General features: G+C 39.1%; 1 protein-coding gene across 4 annotated transcripts in view; it reads right to left on the bottom strand.

The window, feature by feature from the left end:
• Positions 1–13,534, bottom strand: part of EDRF1 (erythroid differentiation regulatory factor 1) — a 41,153-nt gene extending 27,619 nt beyond the window's left edge. For 3 of the 4 annotated variants that reach the window (XR_004346222.1, XM_032608475.1, XM_032608476.1), the window contains exons 1-13: positions 13,287–13,506; positions 13,060–13,110; positions 12,094–12,302; positions 10,033–10,099; positions 9,250–9,375; positions 8,019–8,143; positions 7,622–7,778; positions 4,651–4,752; positions 4,262–4,383; positions 3,446–3,557; positions 1,460–1,607; positions 1,259–1,367; positions 836–947 (exon numbers count right to left, since the gene is read on the bottom strand). Coding sequence is in view for 3 of the 4 variants with exons in the window: in XM_032608475.1 (XP_032464366.1) it covers positions 836–947; positions 1,259–1,367; positions 1,460–1,607; positions 3,446–3,557; positions 4,262–4,383; positions 4,651–4,752; positions 7,622–7,778; positions 8,019–8,143; positions 9,250–9,375; positions 10,033–10,099; positions 12,094–12,302; positions 13,060–13,110; positions 13,287–13,394 (1,548 nt within the window). In the remaining variant the exon portion in view is untranslated. Of the gene's footprint in view, positions 1–835; positions 948–1,258; positions 1,368–1,459; positions 1,608–3,445; positions 3,558–4,261; positions 4,384–4,650; positions 4,753–7,621; positions 7,779–8,018; positions 8,144–9,249; positions 9,376–10,032; positions 10,100–12,093; positions 12,303–13,059; positions 13,111–13,286 lie in introns of all 4 variants that reach the window. The other variant, XM_032608477.1, reaches the window with a different exon arrangement.
• Positions 13,535–13,740: the final 206 nt, after the last annotated feature.

The following is a 13,740-nucleotide window of genomic DNA, read 5'->3' as shown; positions in this document are numbered from 1 at the left end:
AGGACACAACTATCCTTACACTGAAACATACAGTTGTCAAATTCAGACACCTGAGGGTAATAAGGGTGGTGTAAACCATGGGCACAGAACTGAGGTTGCTTTAAGAGATGCTTTTATATACTGAGGTACAGGATGTGGACCTTATTCATACTGACATTCATGTAAATGGATCTTTCAAGAGACTATAGTTTTCCACCTTTTAACAGTGATAATACAAAGGAAAAACAGCACTACTTTATTAAAATTGTGTGAATTGTAAATTTATAGAACAGTGCTATCCAAGAGAAATGTGAGCCAGACACAAAATTTTAAATTTTCTAGTGGCTACACTAAAGAAAAGTAAAATCTGGTTGAAATCAATTTTTTCTTTTTTTTTTTTTTTTTTTGCGGTACGTGGGCCTCACTGTTGTGGCCTCTCCCGTTGCGGAGCACAGGCTCTGGACGTGCAGGCCCAGCCACTCTACGGCATGTGGGATCTTCCCGGACCAGGGCACAAACCCACATCAGCAGGTGGACTCTCAACCACTGCGCCACCAGGGAAGCCCGAAATCAATTTTTAATATTACACTTGATTCAATAAACAAAATATTTCATCATGTAATGTGTACACACATGCGCACACACACTCTTCAAGATTCAGTGTGTATTCTACATTGAAAGCACATCTCGATTCAGATGAAGCACATTTTAGTGCTCAAGAGCCAGACGTGGTACCTGGCTACCAAACTGGATCCATTGGGCAGTTGCAGACTATGAATTAGGCGGCTTTAATGTCTAGGCAACAATTCTCTATCGGAATGCCAGAATTCTTTTAGAGAGCGTATGTTAATCTTACTTGAGGATGCCTGCTTTTGTCCAGCAATTTAACACAATTCAGAAGCAGGGTTCTAACAGTCCCATAGTGTTTCTTATTTTGATTCTTCTTCATCATCATGTTGCAAGCAACCCTAAAAGAAGTTCATATCAAATTTACTCCCCATTCATCGTTCTCTACAGGACTCAAGTCTAGGCATGCTCTTCTTTCCTTCCAGTGGAATAAGGGCCATAAGAAACAACTAAATGTTGTGTTTTATATACCTGCCCTCCCCCTTCCCCATTTATTTTGGAACAGTATATAGGTGTATATATACATACATACACTTTTTTTAAACTATGAAAATCTAAAAGGTATTTAAAACCTTGGCGTAGATAATGTGCCTATACACTTAAAAATTGTAAGTAAGGCTAATTCTTCATCTTAACTTCTTAAAGCACTCACTTATATAAGAGAATAGCCACTGGCATTGTGAATGGATTTTGGTATTTGTCTTCAGTTTCTTCACAAAGAGTAGTGAGATCATAGAGCTTCACTATATCACTGCCACTTGCTGGGAAAAAAACAAAAAACCAAAAAACCAAATAAACCTCACTTTACAGTTGCCACTCAAATCAATTACTATTCATTCAAGAATTAGCTTACCTTTAAATAGCCAATAGGTATGTCCTTCTTTGGTACAATTAGATTTCAAAAATGATAAAATATTCTGTGCAATATCTTTTATGACTTTAGTAGAAAAATTAGAGTTTTCCAAATTGGGGATCTCTTCTGTCTTTATCATTTCATACTTCTGTAAAACAGATAGAAGATAGTTTAAGAGAAAACCTACACAGCAACACTTCTCTTATGAAAAAGCGACCAAACATACAAATCCGGCAACTAGAGACCTACGCAGCATGAGAGTTTAAGGCACTGGTTTTTGGTCTTTTTTCTGCCCTGATACTCCAAAGAAATCTGACCCATCCCTGCCAGCAATGTGGTGGTTTACCACAGGAATAATTCTCAAGGGGGAGTCATCACCAGATTTTGAACCACACACTTAGGCAGGATCTCATTTCTGTCCTAACCATGGAACAAGTCACATTGTACACTTTCTTCTATTCTACCCTAATGGTTTTCCACTGGGAAGGTGGTAAATGAAGGCAGACTTCGCCCAGTAAACTTTCTCAAAATATGTATTTCTGGCTTTTTCTTTCCCCTGACACTATAGTCATCTGGGCAGTGTCTCCAGTATATCCTCTTTTCCCCTTGAGCTATGGAGTCTATTCCTTTACAGAAATGGAGCATGGCGTGTGGAGGCAACAGTAAGAGTAAAGGCTGCAAGGCTATTACTATCACGATTTTTTTTTTTTTTCGGTATGCGGGCCTCTCACTGCTGTGGCCTCTCCCATTGCGGAGCACAGGCTCCGGACGCGCAGGCTCAGCGGCCATGGCTCACGGGCCCAGCCGCTCCGCGGCACGTGGGATCTTCCCAGACCGGGGCACGAACCCGTTGTCCCCTGCATCGGCAGGCGGACTCTCAACCACTGCGCCACCAGGGAAGACCACTATCAAGATTTTTAAAGCGCCTCCGTAGCTTTAACTTGTCTTCTGCTTACACTTCCCTAAAGGCCACTTACCGTATTTTCTGAAGTACTCTAAGACTAGAAACTACATATCAGTTGGAAAATAGACCAGATCAAAACAGAAGTGATCTCACCCTTCTCTGATCATCCAGACTCCTGTGTGCACTACACTGTGAATCCTTCACCCACTGTCTCCAATTTTTCTCTTTGCACATTCTTATTTCCCATTAGGTTAAACCGTTCTGAGTAGTGACCAAACCTTATTGTTTTTCCTCCAACATTTCTGATGGGGACAAAGTCCCTCATAAATAGAATATGCTCAATAACAATTTGCTATATAAACGATTTACTTTTATGCAATGCTGGGGCCTTTCCTTAAAACTTTGCATAAACTGAGTAGGTATTTGTATACTGAATGAACACCTCTACTGTTAGGACACTTTCAGGTAATTACTGTGGGTTCCTGGCATTAAAATTACAGTTCTCTGGCTACAAATATAGATTTTAGTACTGTATTATGACCTGCCCACAAATTACCTGTAAAATTAGACTCCTTTAAAATCTAGAATTCTGATATCACCAACTCAAATGTGAAAATACTCAAATTTGAGTTTATCCATAGCTATCTTCCTTGCCAAAATACACCTTAGTATTTAACAGTCTTAAAAACTTTAGTGAGGTACTTTCTGCTCCAATCTGTATTTGAGAGATTATTTTAAAAGTCACACTGGGGCTTCCCTGGTGGCGCAGTGGTTGAGAGTCTGCCTGCCAATGCAGGGGACATGGGTTCAAGCCCTGGTCTGGGAAGATCCCACGTGCCACGGAGCAGCTGGGCCCGTGAGCTACAAATACTGAGCTCTGCGCGTATGGAGCCTGTGCTCTGCAGCAAGAGAGGCCGCGACAGTGAGAGGCCCGCGCACCGCGATGAAGAGTGGCCCCCGCTTGCCACAACTAGAGAAAGCCCTCGCACAGAAACGAAGACCCAACACAGCCAAAAATAAATAAATGAATAAATAAATTTAAAAAAAAAAAAAAAAAAAAAGTCACACTGTATCTATCTTACCTGTACAATTCCATTTACATGAAAACACATGACAAGCTCTGGTACATTGCATATCAAGTTGTCCAACCAATAGTCGATTCCAGTTAGCACATTAATTGGTTTGTTGTTATCCCTAAAAATACACATTTCTAGTGTTATTTGATTTAATTAAGCTGTTCCATAATCAATCACCTTATTATTTCCCCCATTAAAATATTTTAATCTATTCTCCCTAGTTGGAGAATGCCATTTATGCTTTCTCTTCTGATGAGACACGCACATGTAGCTTATGTGGTGTGTTGTACTTAACATCCTTCCACAAGCTTTTCTTGGACTTCTAATGGGTGTCCATCAGAGTTTTCAGTAAGAATAGGAGGAACTATGACAGCGGATGACAGGGAGCCTACTGCACGCTCTTCACACAACCTGAAGTGAAAGACTGACCAGCATGCATCATAGTGCCCAAGTCAGAATTCACATGGACTAGCATGAACACATACACCTGGAACATTAAAAAAATGCTCACAATTAGTTAACAGAAAGCTGGTAGACCATCTCCTTGACTAGTTAAATAAACTACATTATATTCTCACAAGTTGTAGATTCAGACTTAAGACTAGGTCAGCACAGCAGATCTCTGACTCCACTCACTGAGGACTAGAATGAAAAGCCAGCCAGAGGGCTTTCAGCATTTGCTGAAACACTCCTTCCTTACTGCAGCCATTTCAACTGGTGAGGCAAGAAGGGAAGTGAAAACAACTAGAAAAGGCAACGATGCTGGAATGGAGAGGCGAAAGCAGACGGAAGGCTGATCTAAAGGGACACGAGCCTGGTTACCTGAGGCGCAGGCTGACTGCTGGGTATCTGCCTCCTCCAAATATAGGCATGTTGGAGCCAACCAGCATATGTATGTCTTCAAATGTCCATAAAATATTCCGAGCAAAATCATTTTTAAGACCCTGTGATTTAAAATCAAATAGAAAGATTATATAATAAACAGGAGATCAGTAATCTCCCCCCATGATCCACAGAAAGACTAGAAAAAGGAAAAGACAAGGGAGACAAGGTAAATTAAAGCCACAGAGCTATAAGATCACAGAGATGCTTAGAAAGAGATTCAGGATCAAGTGGATTTCTTCCCCTATGAATCCAATTTAGACTAGTTTTTAAATGACGAAGTAGACTGGGGATTAGGTGTCTCACCTTGGACACCACGAAAAGCATACCTGACTGTTCTCCCCGTCATTGAATAAAGTAGTCAGGTTTTGTTCTTTAGGTGCTGAGGCCACATGCCCCACTATGTATGAGGGTTCAAGAGGCTCACCTCCCTGTGAAAAGTGCAAGGATAAGGAGTGATTCTGCTGCCGTAATTACTTTAAAATGGCCTACTGTTAAAGAGTATCACCTAAACATTCAAAGAATAAACATCAAATCTACTCTTGTAAATCAGGGCTAATACAAATCATTAACTCTCATCATTGGGTGACATACTCGAGCTCCTAATTATCGGTTACTATAATAAGCTAATCACATTTAGATCTTATTCAAATAACAATGAAAGATTATTTTAAGTTTTCCAAGCTTTTTTTCCTCCTTTTTTGGGTAAATCAGAATAGCACTGCTCTTTCAGCATACCCCATCCCTACTGGATTAAAAAATTCCTAAGAAACCTCAGCCATATTTTTGAGACACTGGTCATCAGAACAGCCTCCAGTTTCACATTTCCTAGTGTGTGTTCCACAGAAGTCTAGTCCCTGGGTGAAAAATTTCTGGAGTCAGGTTTGAAAAACACTGCTTACCAACGATTTGCTTTTGGAGAGTAACAATTCTTATTACCATTAAAAAGCCCCTAAGAGGTCCTGCACTGGAAAAACCTACTTCGCCTCTGTATAATCCAATGTTCTCACATGTATTTGATCTCGTAACACTTTCTTATTTTTATTAGATTCTGTGGAATATATTTTGAAAACACATAGGAAGAGGAATCTTTGACATGGGTAAACAAAGTCCACCACTCAACTTTCCAACCATAAGGGCAGTTGCCATTAAAAAACATTACTTTAAACCTTTAAGAAATATTACTTTAAACCAAGATGAGCATGCATATGTGCATGCACATGTGAGCATGTGTGTGCATTGCTTATTCCTATGTGTGTGCTAACAGGCCTAGCACCTGCCTGCTAGTACGTACAACTGCAAGCATGGGGGGGAATCTCCAGTGCTTCTGCTATGTCTTGTCTTCTTTTCAAAGGGTCCTTAAAGGATTTCAAACATTTATTATATTGTTTATTTACACAGACAAGTTATCAACCCCCCAAACTGTATTTGCCAGGTAGCTGCTTTAGTGGGAGTTTGGGCTCTAGTTTATAATGTCCTCAATAAAGGTTTGGCTCACGGCCATACCACAGAGACCTACTTAAACTCTATTAATGCTTAACACAGGCCTCAAACTAGCCGTTTTAGTGTTGGGAGCAAGAATTCATGAGGTGATAGCTTACGAACAAAAATACATCTCTAAATGTTGAAATTTAAAGATTTATATATGTTATAAAAAGTATTCTGTAAAAGATTATTTTTAGGCAGGGTAGCTCTACTTAGGAATATGCCATTGCTAAGACAACCTGACTGCTTACAGGGCCCTTCTAAATGTGTGGGATACATGGGCACACTGGAGTAATGCTGTGAGAACAGGCCTCTGAAGTCAGAAATATCAGGGTTTAAACCCTAGCTGGAACTTCATCAGCTCTGTGGCCACAGACAAACATCTACTTTTTATGAGCTTTATTTACTTATTTGTAAAATGATACCATCAACACAATACATATGCAGCTCCAAGGATGAAACAAATTTATACGCCACATGTGGAGTAAAGTACATGGCCTAAGAGGCATTAAGTAGATTCCAGTTCACTTCCTCCACATGCAGGTCTGCATATTCTCAAAAGCCTCCAAGGTTTTTCACAGTAACCCTTAAAGGACAGATGATAACACTCATAAAGGAGGAAATGGGTGGTAGAAGACTAGTATTTCTATTATGTGGTCTTTTTATAATGTGTTTTGAAGTCAAGGAATACTAAGTAATTTTTTAGAAACTCCTTTAGTGAAGTATAATCACATATAGGAAAGTACCTAAAACAAATAATACAGAATATAGTATAGTGACTAGTTAGAAAGCAAATTACCTATGTAACCACTACCCAAGTCATGACATGGGACCCTCCTAGCACCCAGCACCCATGTCCCTTCTCATTTATGTAACATACCCACCTCCTACAGTTATCACTATATGGACTTGCATGGTAATTACTCCCTTCCTTTTCCTTACAGTTTTCCCAACTCTGGAAAAAATTTAAGGTCACTACAGTTTAATGAGGCATCTCTATCTGAAAACCTACTAAAACTAAAATCAAGTTAAAGCTATTTGTCCCCTATAACCTTATAAGTTGTGAGGACAGATAGTATCTGGACAAATGCTGAATGTTCAACGTGTGAGAATACACAGCAAGAGGAAAAACACAATTTACCAAGTTAAAGATCTTATTTTTACCTTCCTGAAGCTTGTCAATATATTTTCCTAAAAATAAACATGCACAATTTACATCTATGGAGTTATTTTATTCTTTGATAGACACAATAAGGACAAAAACAAATGAACAATAAGAACCAAGAATATAAGAGACAAAAGAGGTAACAGTCTACTCTCTCTTCGTTTCTAAAAGCTTTATAACATTAATGTAGGTTAAGTCTTAGCAACTTCATCTAGAAAAGCTGCAGGGCTATTTCAGGCCTAACAATCTGACTAAAAGTTAAGGTAGAAGATCAGTATTTAAATTACAAACAGGCCTGTGAGTCTCAATATCTGATAGGTATTTAATATTTCTACAGTTTAAATATACTGTATCTCCTTATGACTTTAAGGAGATAATCAGTATCGATAAACATATTGATAAGCTATCTTAAATGTGGTAAAAAACTTTTAAATGTTTTTGAATTATTTCTTAAAAAACATCAGATCTAGCCATTCACGATATCCCTTGTAAATTCCATATTGAAAAACTAAAGAAAATACTTATTGTAACTGTGAAGACATAAATTGATGGAATATTTTTCACTCCGGTTTGTCTATTTTTATTAACAGAATAATTGATTTTGTCTCCTTAAATGAGTTTGCTGAATTAGCACCTAAGTACTAACTAACCTGACTGGAAGCACTGGGGTCTTCAGAGACTGAAGAAGGCATTTCAAAGGGGGCAGGCCAAGAAGCCCCATCCGAATCGTTTGTCTGATCTGCGCTGGACGATTTCTGCTGTTTTGCAGTAGATGGGACAGGCTGAGCAGCTCCATCACCATTGATACTGGCCAAATCAGAAAGAAAAATACCACACTGTTACTAAGTTAACTTTGTGTAACAGGCCACCGGTTTTTAAAAAACCAGATTCTATAATCAAGCACAAATCTCGTTAAAAAAGCAATATAGGGCAAATGTCAACAATAATAGCGGCAAAACTTAAATTACTTTTGCTGGCTTCAAATTAGGTTTTAGATCAGAATTTCATTTTTCCTCTTAAGATAAAAATAAACAAGTAGCCAAGTACCTGTAATATAAAAACTTCGAAAGAATAGCCTTCTGATACCAGTGTTCTTTGCTTTTTTTCTTCCTCTGCCACTTCTGATCAATAAGTCTTTGATAAAACTCTTTTAACCACGTCCAATCACCAGTCTGAATAACGTAAGAAATTGATAAATAGAACAAACATAAGAAATTGATAAATTAACCAAGCTTGCAGTCAAAACAATTCCTTACCTATTGCCCTCTTATAGGAAATACTTTTTATTTTCTAATTCCACTTCATAAACCTACACTCGTAAAACATTTACCTTTCTAGACTCAGTCCCTATCAACTCTTTTAGGAAATCTCCCTGTCTTCCTCCACTCTTTAAGCCAAACAAGGAGAGGCGACTCTCTCTATAGCATGTTCTTCAGTGCCTGGAATCAGTCCCACTATGCACAGTGCATTAAAATTATCTGTGTGTTTATAACCCCCAAATTATAAGCTGTTAGGAAGCAAGGACTGTGATTCTCAAGATCCTGCCCAGTGGCTAACATATACAGACTGTACTGAACTGTGGTCTTTTCAAATGGAAAAACATTTATTTTAAATGTCAATTTAAATCACTGTAACTCATTCTCCTATATCAAAGCACTGCAGCAATATTCTTTAAAGAGTAGACTATGGGAGTGGCAAGACCATGAACTATTTGCAACCATGAACTATTTATAATGACAAGGTAAATACAGAAGTACAGAGTAAGCTTTCAGAAACTGCAATATTATTATATTACTATACTTCACAAAATAATGGGGGGAATAGTCATTTACCACATACAGTTTGAGAAGCTCTAATTTAAGAGAACCAATTAATTCTAATATAACTATATATTCATAGGAATAATTTTTTAAACATTTTTCACATTTCCTGGCAGCCATGTTTCATGAAAATGTCTTTAATGGAGACGAGACGTCAAAGGATTTTTCAAAAATTTAACCAGTCCCTGAAATTTCAGATTTTTCACAACTTTCTTCATTCACTTCACCCTTTTCCTTGCAAGAATCCTGGCTGTTGGTTTCAATGAAGTAAATTTCTTCACCATTCTCTTTTCTATTTTTTCTTTATTAAAGCTTTTTTATCTTCAGTGAACCTTTTCACTTCTTGGTTGAAGTACTCAACCACATTTCCACTTCGGCCTTTCTCTGAAACAAAATCACATTTCTAGTTCCCTTAAGTTGTTAAAATAGTGCTTTTCTTGTTATTTTTCAAGTATTACCTGAGATGATCTCATAAAGAGTTCTTGAATATCTAACTCGTCTAATAAGAGAGTCCTTCCTATGCGGTGCACTGCCATGCTCACGTGCGATTTGCTGTAGGGAATCTTCAGAAGCTTTTTTATGTTCTTGAAAAAAATCAAGAGGAAAAAACAATTTAGAAAGACCTTTGTAGTGTGATCTGGAATCTTTCAAATTTTAACTTCACTCAACTTTAAAGCATAATGAACCTTATTTCCTTAAGATCATACAAACTGTATTTTACACAAACAGCTACCTATATACACATAGAAGACAGAGCTTTAGAACCAGAATCACCTACATTTTACCAGTCACCCTGTGTTAATGTAAATGACAGTCAAAGATTTATTTGTACACGATGGAATTTCATAAAGTATGTACAGGTCACACTATTGCACTGACCCAGGCTTTTAGCATCTCAGATAAACTTGGCCAACCAAGGATCAACAGATTTTACCAAAAGTATCACATCTAATTCTCAACTAGTAACATTACATAACCCAACATTATAATTGCTATCATCAAAACTGCTATCATTAAAACACAACCAATACGAATATTAATTACCACTGCCACTATTTGGGGGGTTGCTCCCTCCTCTTTGAGGAAAGATGCAGCGAACAGTGTTACTTTAATAAAAAAGGTATTCAATAATCAAGATAGTTGTAGCTTATTTCATCACTAATTTTTCAAGACTGCAGACAAAGCAGGCTATAAATCCCCAGCACAAACATCCCAACTACATTTGCAATAAGAACACTTACTTCAGAGTCAGAGACAACATCCACATCGTTTCCCACTGAATCGATAAAGTCGTATGCCATCCCAAAGCTGAAGGAGAAAACAAAGGCCACAAAAATCACGTTCAGGGTGGTGCAGGTATTGTTTATAATAGAATACTATATTTTATCGCTTCTTGGATACACATTTTTCACATTCTAACACCTCCGAAATCAGTATGCCTATCACCATTACAGTTGGCTAGTTTTTCCTTCTTAATGGTACATAAAATAATGGGGTCACTTAACAGACATAGAAAACAGACTTGTGGCTCCCATGGCGGAGGGAAGTGGGGGAGGAATAGATTGGGAGTTTCAGATTAGCAGATGCAACCTATTATACATAGAATGGATAAACAACAAGATCCTACTGTAGAGCACAGGAACTAAATCAATATCCTGTGATAAGCCACAATGAAAAAGAATATGTACATATGTGTGTGTACGTGTGTGTGTGTGTGTGTGTGTATAACTGAATCACTCTGCTGTACACCAGAAACTAACATAACATTGTAAATCAACTATAGTTCAAGAAAAAATAAATTAAAAAAAATTAAAATAATGGGGTGACTTAAAAATCAATGGCATCTTGGATTTGATAAAAGATAGTAATAACAGAATAGTAATAGAAGCAATTAATAGTAAATATTTAGAATAAAAACAATTAACAATTATTTTTATTTTTGTAGTCATGAAGTCTAAAAAATATCCAATAGAAAACAGTCAGAGTTATTATTATTTTTAGGTGGGGAGATGAGAAAAAGAGCAACAGAAACATTTATCAGAATTTTAGTCTCTGGGATTATGTTCCCAGTGATATACACTACTACCCTTTTAAAAAATATATGAGAAAAAAATGCACATGAAACCAATTCAACCAGAAACAGAAAAAACAGCTAACTGAGCACCCAACTTGTGCCAGGTACCACATGAGGCACATCTATAATCCGCAAGCCTGAAAGGCAGCCGATGTCACCATTTTTCAGTTTGTAGGAGGCAGAGAGTCAAGATACTTATTTAGGACTGCCTCACTTCAGAGCATGCTGACGATTTACCATGTAGTCTAGGCAAGTTACTTAACCTTTCCAGGCTTCAGTTTTCCGCAGGAAAGTTAGTTAACGGTACCAAACTCAAAGGGTTGTTGTGAGAATGAAATGAGATAAACATATAAAGTACTCAGCACAGTGTCTGTACACAGTCAATATAATTATCATTTAAATCACTTTATAACATTTAATTCTGTTGACCTACAATTTATTAAGCCATTCTTCTAAAAGAAGATATGCAGACTATTTCCAATTTTTTTTTTGCTAGTATAAATAGTGCTACAAACAAGCAACATTTTACCAATATAACTTTTACTTTCTGAGACAATAGGATAATTTCCAAACTACTGGCACATAAGGTACTAATGTATTTATGGCTCTTGCTATATGTTATGCAGAAATATTTTAGGTTCAATCGCTGAGAGGAAAAAAGAGAACCCCATACATTTAAAACGGTCTACAAGAATATGGACATCATTACATTTTTCTCTCTAAGACCCAGGCCACTCTCTCAACTTCAAATACCACCACCAAGTGTCAAAGTCAAGGGTGTACATCACTCGACATGCTGTGTTTCTACATCACTGCTTTTTCAGCACAGACAATCCACCACCATTTAATGAAAAATTCCACAAGACAGGTTAGGCAGCGTTAAGGGGTTTCCTCATCCTGTGCCACCCTGATTCTCTGCATTCACATATTCAAAAGGTATGTAAATTGGCTAAAATTAAAATAGCTGATGGAATTTTAGTGGTCAAAACTCATCTTTGTTAATAACGTGATGCAGACTTGAAAGAAGCATATGCGATTGGTATCTTCATATTTTAACAGAGTCCTATTATCAGGGGGATAAAGGGCATTGAAAGTCAAATATAATCTTTTACCAAAGCGAAATCTTGGCACGTTGATGAGCATTACAAATTAAACTGAACAGCGAGTATTAAGAGTTTTAAGGTGGAGGGTTGAGGGGCTGGTAAAAATGCCATCAGTTAATATTTACCTTGAAAATGGCTTGCTTTTCCTACTGTTGCCAAGAATGGTAGTTCCTGCTGGTCCTAGTTTGGCACTCTCTCGTAACCAGTTGGCAGGTGGGAGTTTCAAGTCTGTTTTCTCTTGGAGGCGTGCAAATGCTGTCCGAGGAGGGGCAGAAGAGTATTTCACCACAGCTCGGCTCTTCACTTCATTGCCTCCAAGAAATAAAGCTGATCCCTGATTAAAACATTAAATGAAATTTTAATATACACTACTAGGAATAAAAATACCCCACCTTAATAATAATAAAAACCCTACCACATCAGGCTTACGAGAACATATACTACATGTTCCTAACAGCAGTTAATAAATGTGAGCGTACATGTGTATCACTTACTTAGCTCTTTTTCACATAATTTCAAAGAAAAAAAGATGAGTCAAGGAGTGTGATGGGTACGGTTATTAGCTAGGAAACAGGCCAACCGAACTATCTTTTAAAACATTCATAAAAAAGTGTAAAAGCAGAAACCAAGGAGTCAAGAGTAGCACGTCAACTAAATGCAAAATTTAATAAAACCTCTGTTCAATATCAAAGATGTATTTCAATGTCAATAACATACATCATTTAGAAAGTAGTTTGTGGTGAGATATCTGGGCCTTCTTTGTTTTTAAGTAAGCGTTTAGCAACTGATTAGTCAGTTTACGACACAAATACTCTGAATGTCTAACTTCATAGCGAGTCCCTGGGGGGTGCGCACAGATTTCACTTGCACATCCCCAAGAAGGCTCAGGGTCTAAGTTAACTCTTCCAACCTTCCTTCACGTAGCCCCGCTTCGGCCTGGCAAACACTTTGCGCCCTTCTAACATTAATTAGCTCAGTGCCATCTCGGTGAGCTTGCTCTCTTCTCCCTTCAGCTCTGCAAGGCTGTGCCGACTTGGGAACCACATATTTACACGTACGCTTCTTGAGAGCGGAGGTCGTGTCTAACTCACCTGGCGGTTATCTTCGACTGGGAAGCCAGGACTGCTTTTGATACGAATGATCTGCAAGTAAATGCCTGAGTACACCGACAGGCACACGGACTTCCACTCCGTTTGGGGGGCCGTCGGGGAGGCGTGGAGAAGGCGCCAGAAGCCGCCGGGAACCGTGACATCCCTCCCGGGCCGAGCGGGCCCGCAGCCCACGGAGCCCTGCAGGTCCCGCCCCACCGCGGACTCACCTGTGCAGAAGGTTCCTCGGACTCTCCTTGGGACAAGAGGCTGAGCCCTCCCCGAGCAGCGGTCCCGGCCGGCGGAGCCTCGGTCCCGGCCTCCTTAGAGTCCCCCATCACCTCGGTCCAGGTGAGGCGACGCGAGGCGACGCGAGTCTCGACCTGAGAAGCCGTAACAAGTTGCCGGGCCCAGAGGCGCCGCTGGCCAGCAGAGCAGGCGCCAGATACGCCCCGCACTTCCGGCCTCTGACAGGAAGAACTGGAGCGAACACGTTCAAATCTCGCGACTTTTGCTCCAGAGGCCCGGCACCGCCTCCCACGGTAGATACCAGCTTCGCGGCGGGGGCGGGAACTGTCGTGCGCTGATGTCTGCCAGAGTTTCTGCGGGAAACTACTTCTCGCGTTATCTGACTCCCAGGCTCCACCCCTTGCACGCCGGTCTTTGTTGGCCAACAGTCCTCGG

The sequence above is a fragment of the Phocoena sinus genome, chromosome 16, assembly GCF_008692025.1.
Source record: "Phocoena sinus isolate mPhoSin1 chromosome 16, mPhoSin1.pri, whole genome shotgun sequence".
NCBI classification, from domain to species: domain Eukaryota; kingdom Metazoa; phylum Chordata; class Mammalia; order Artiodactyla; family Phocoenidae; genus Phocoena; species Phocoena sinus.
The sequence above is the reverse complement of the archived record's forward strand: the minus strand, read 5'-3'. Positions and strand labels throughout refer to the sequence as shown.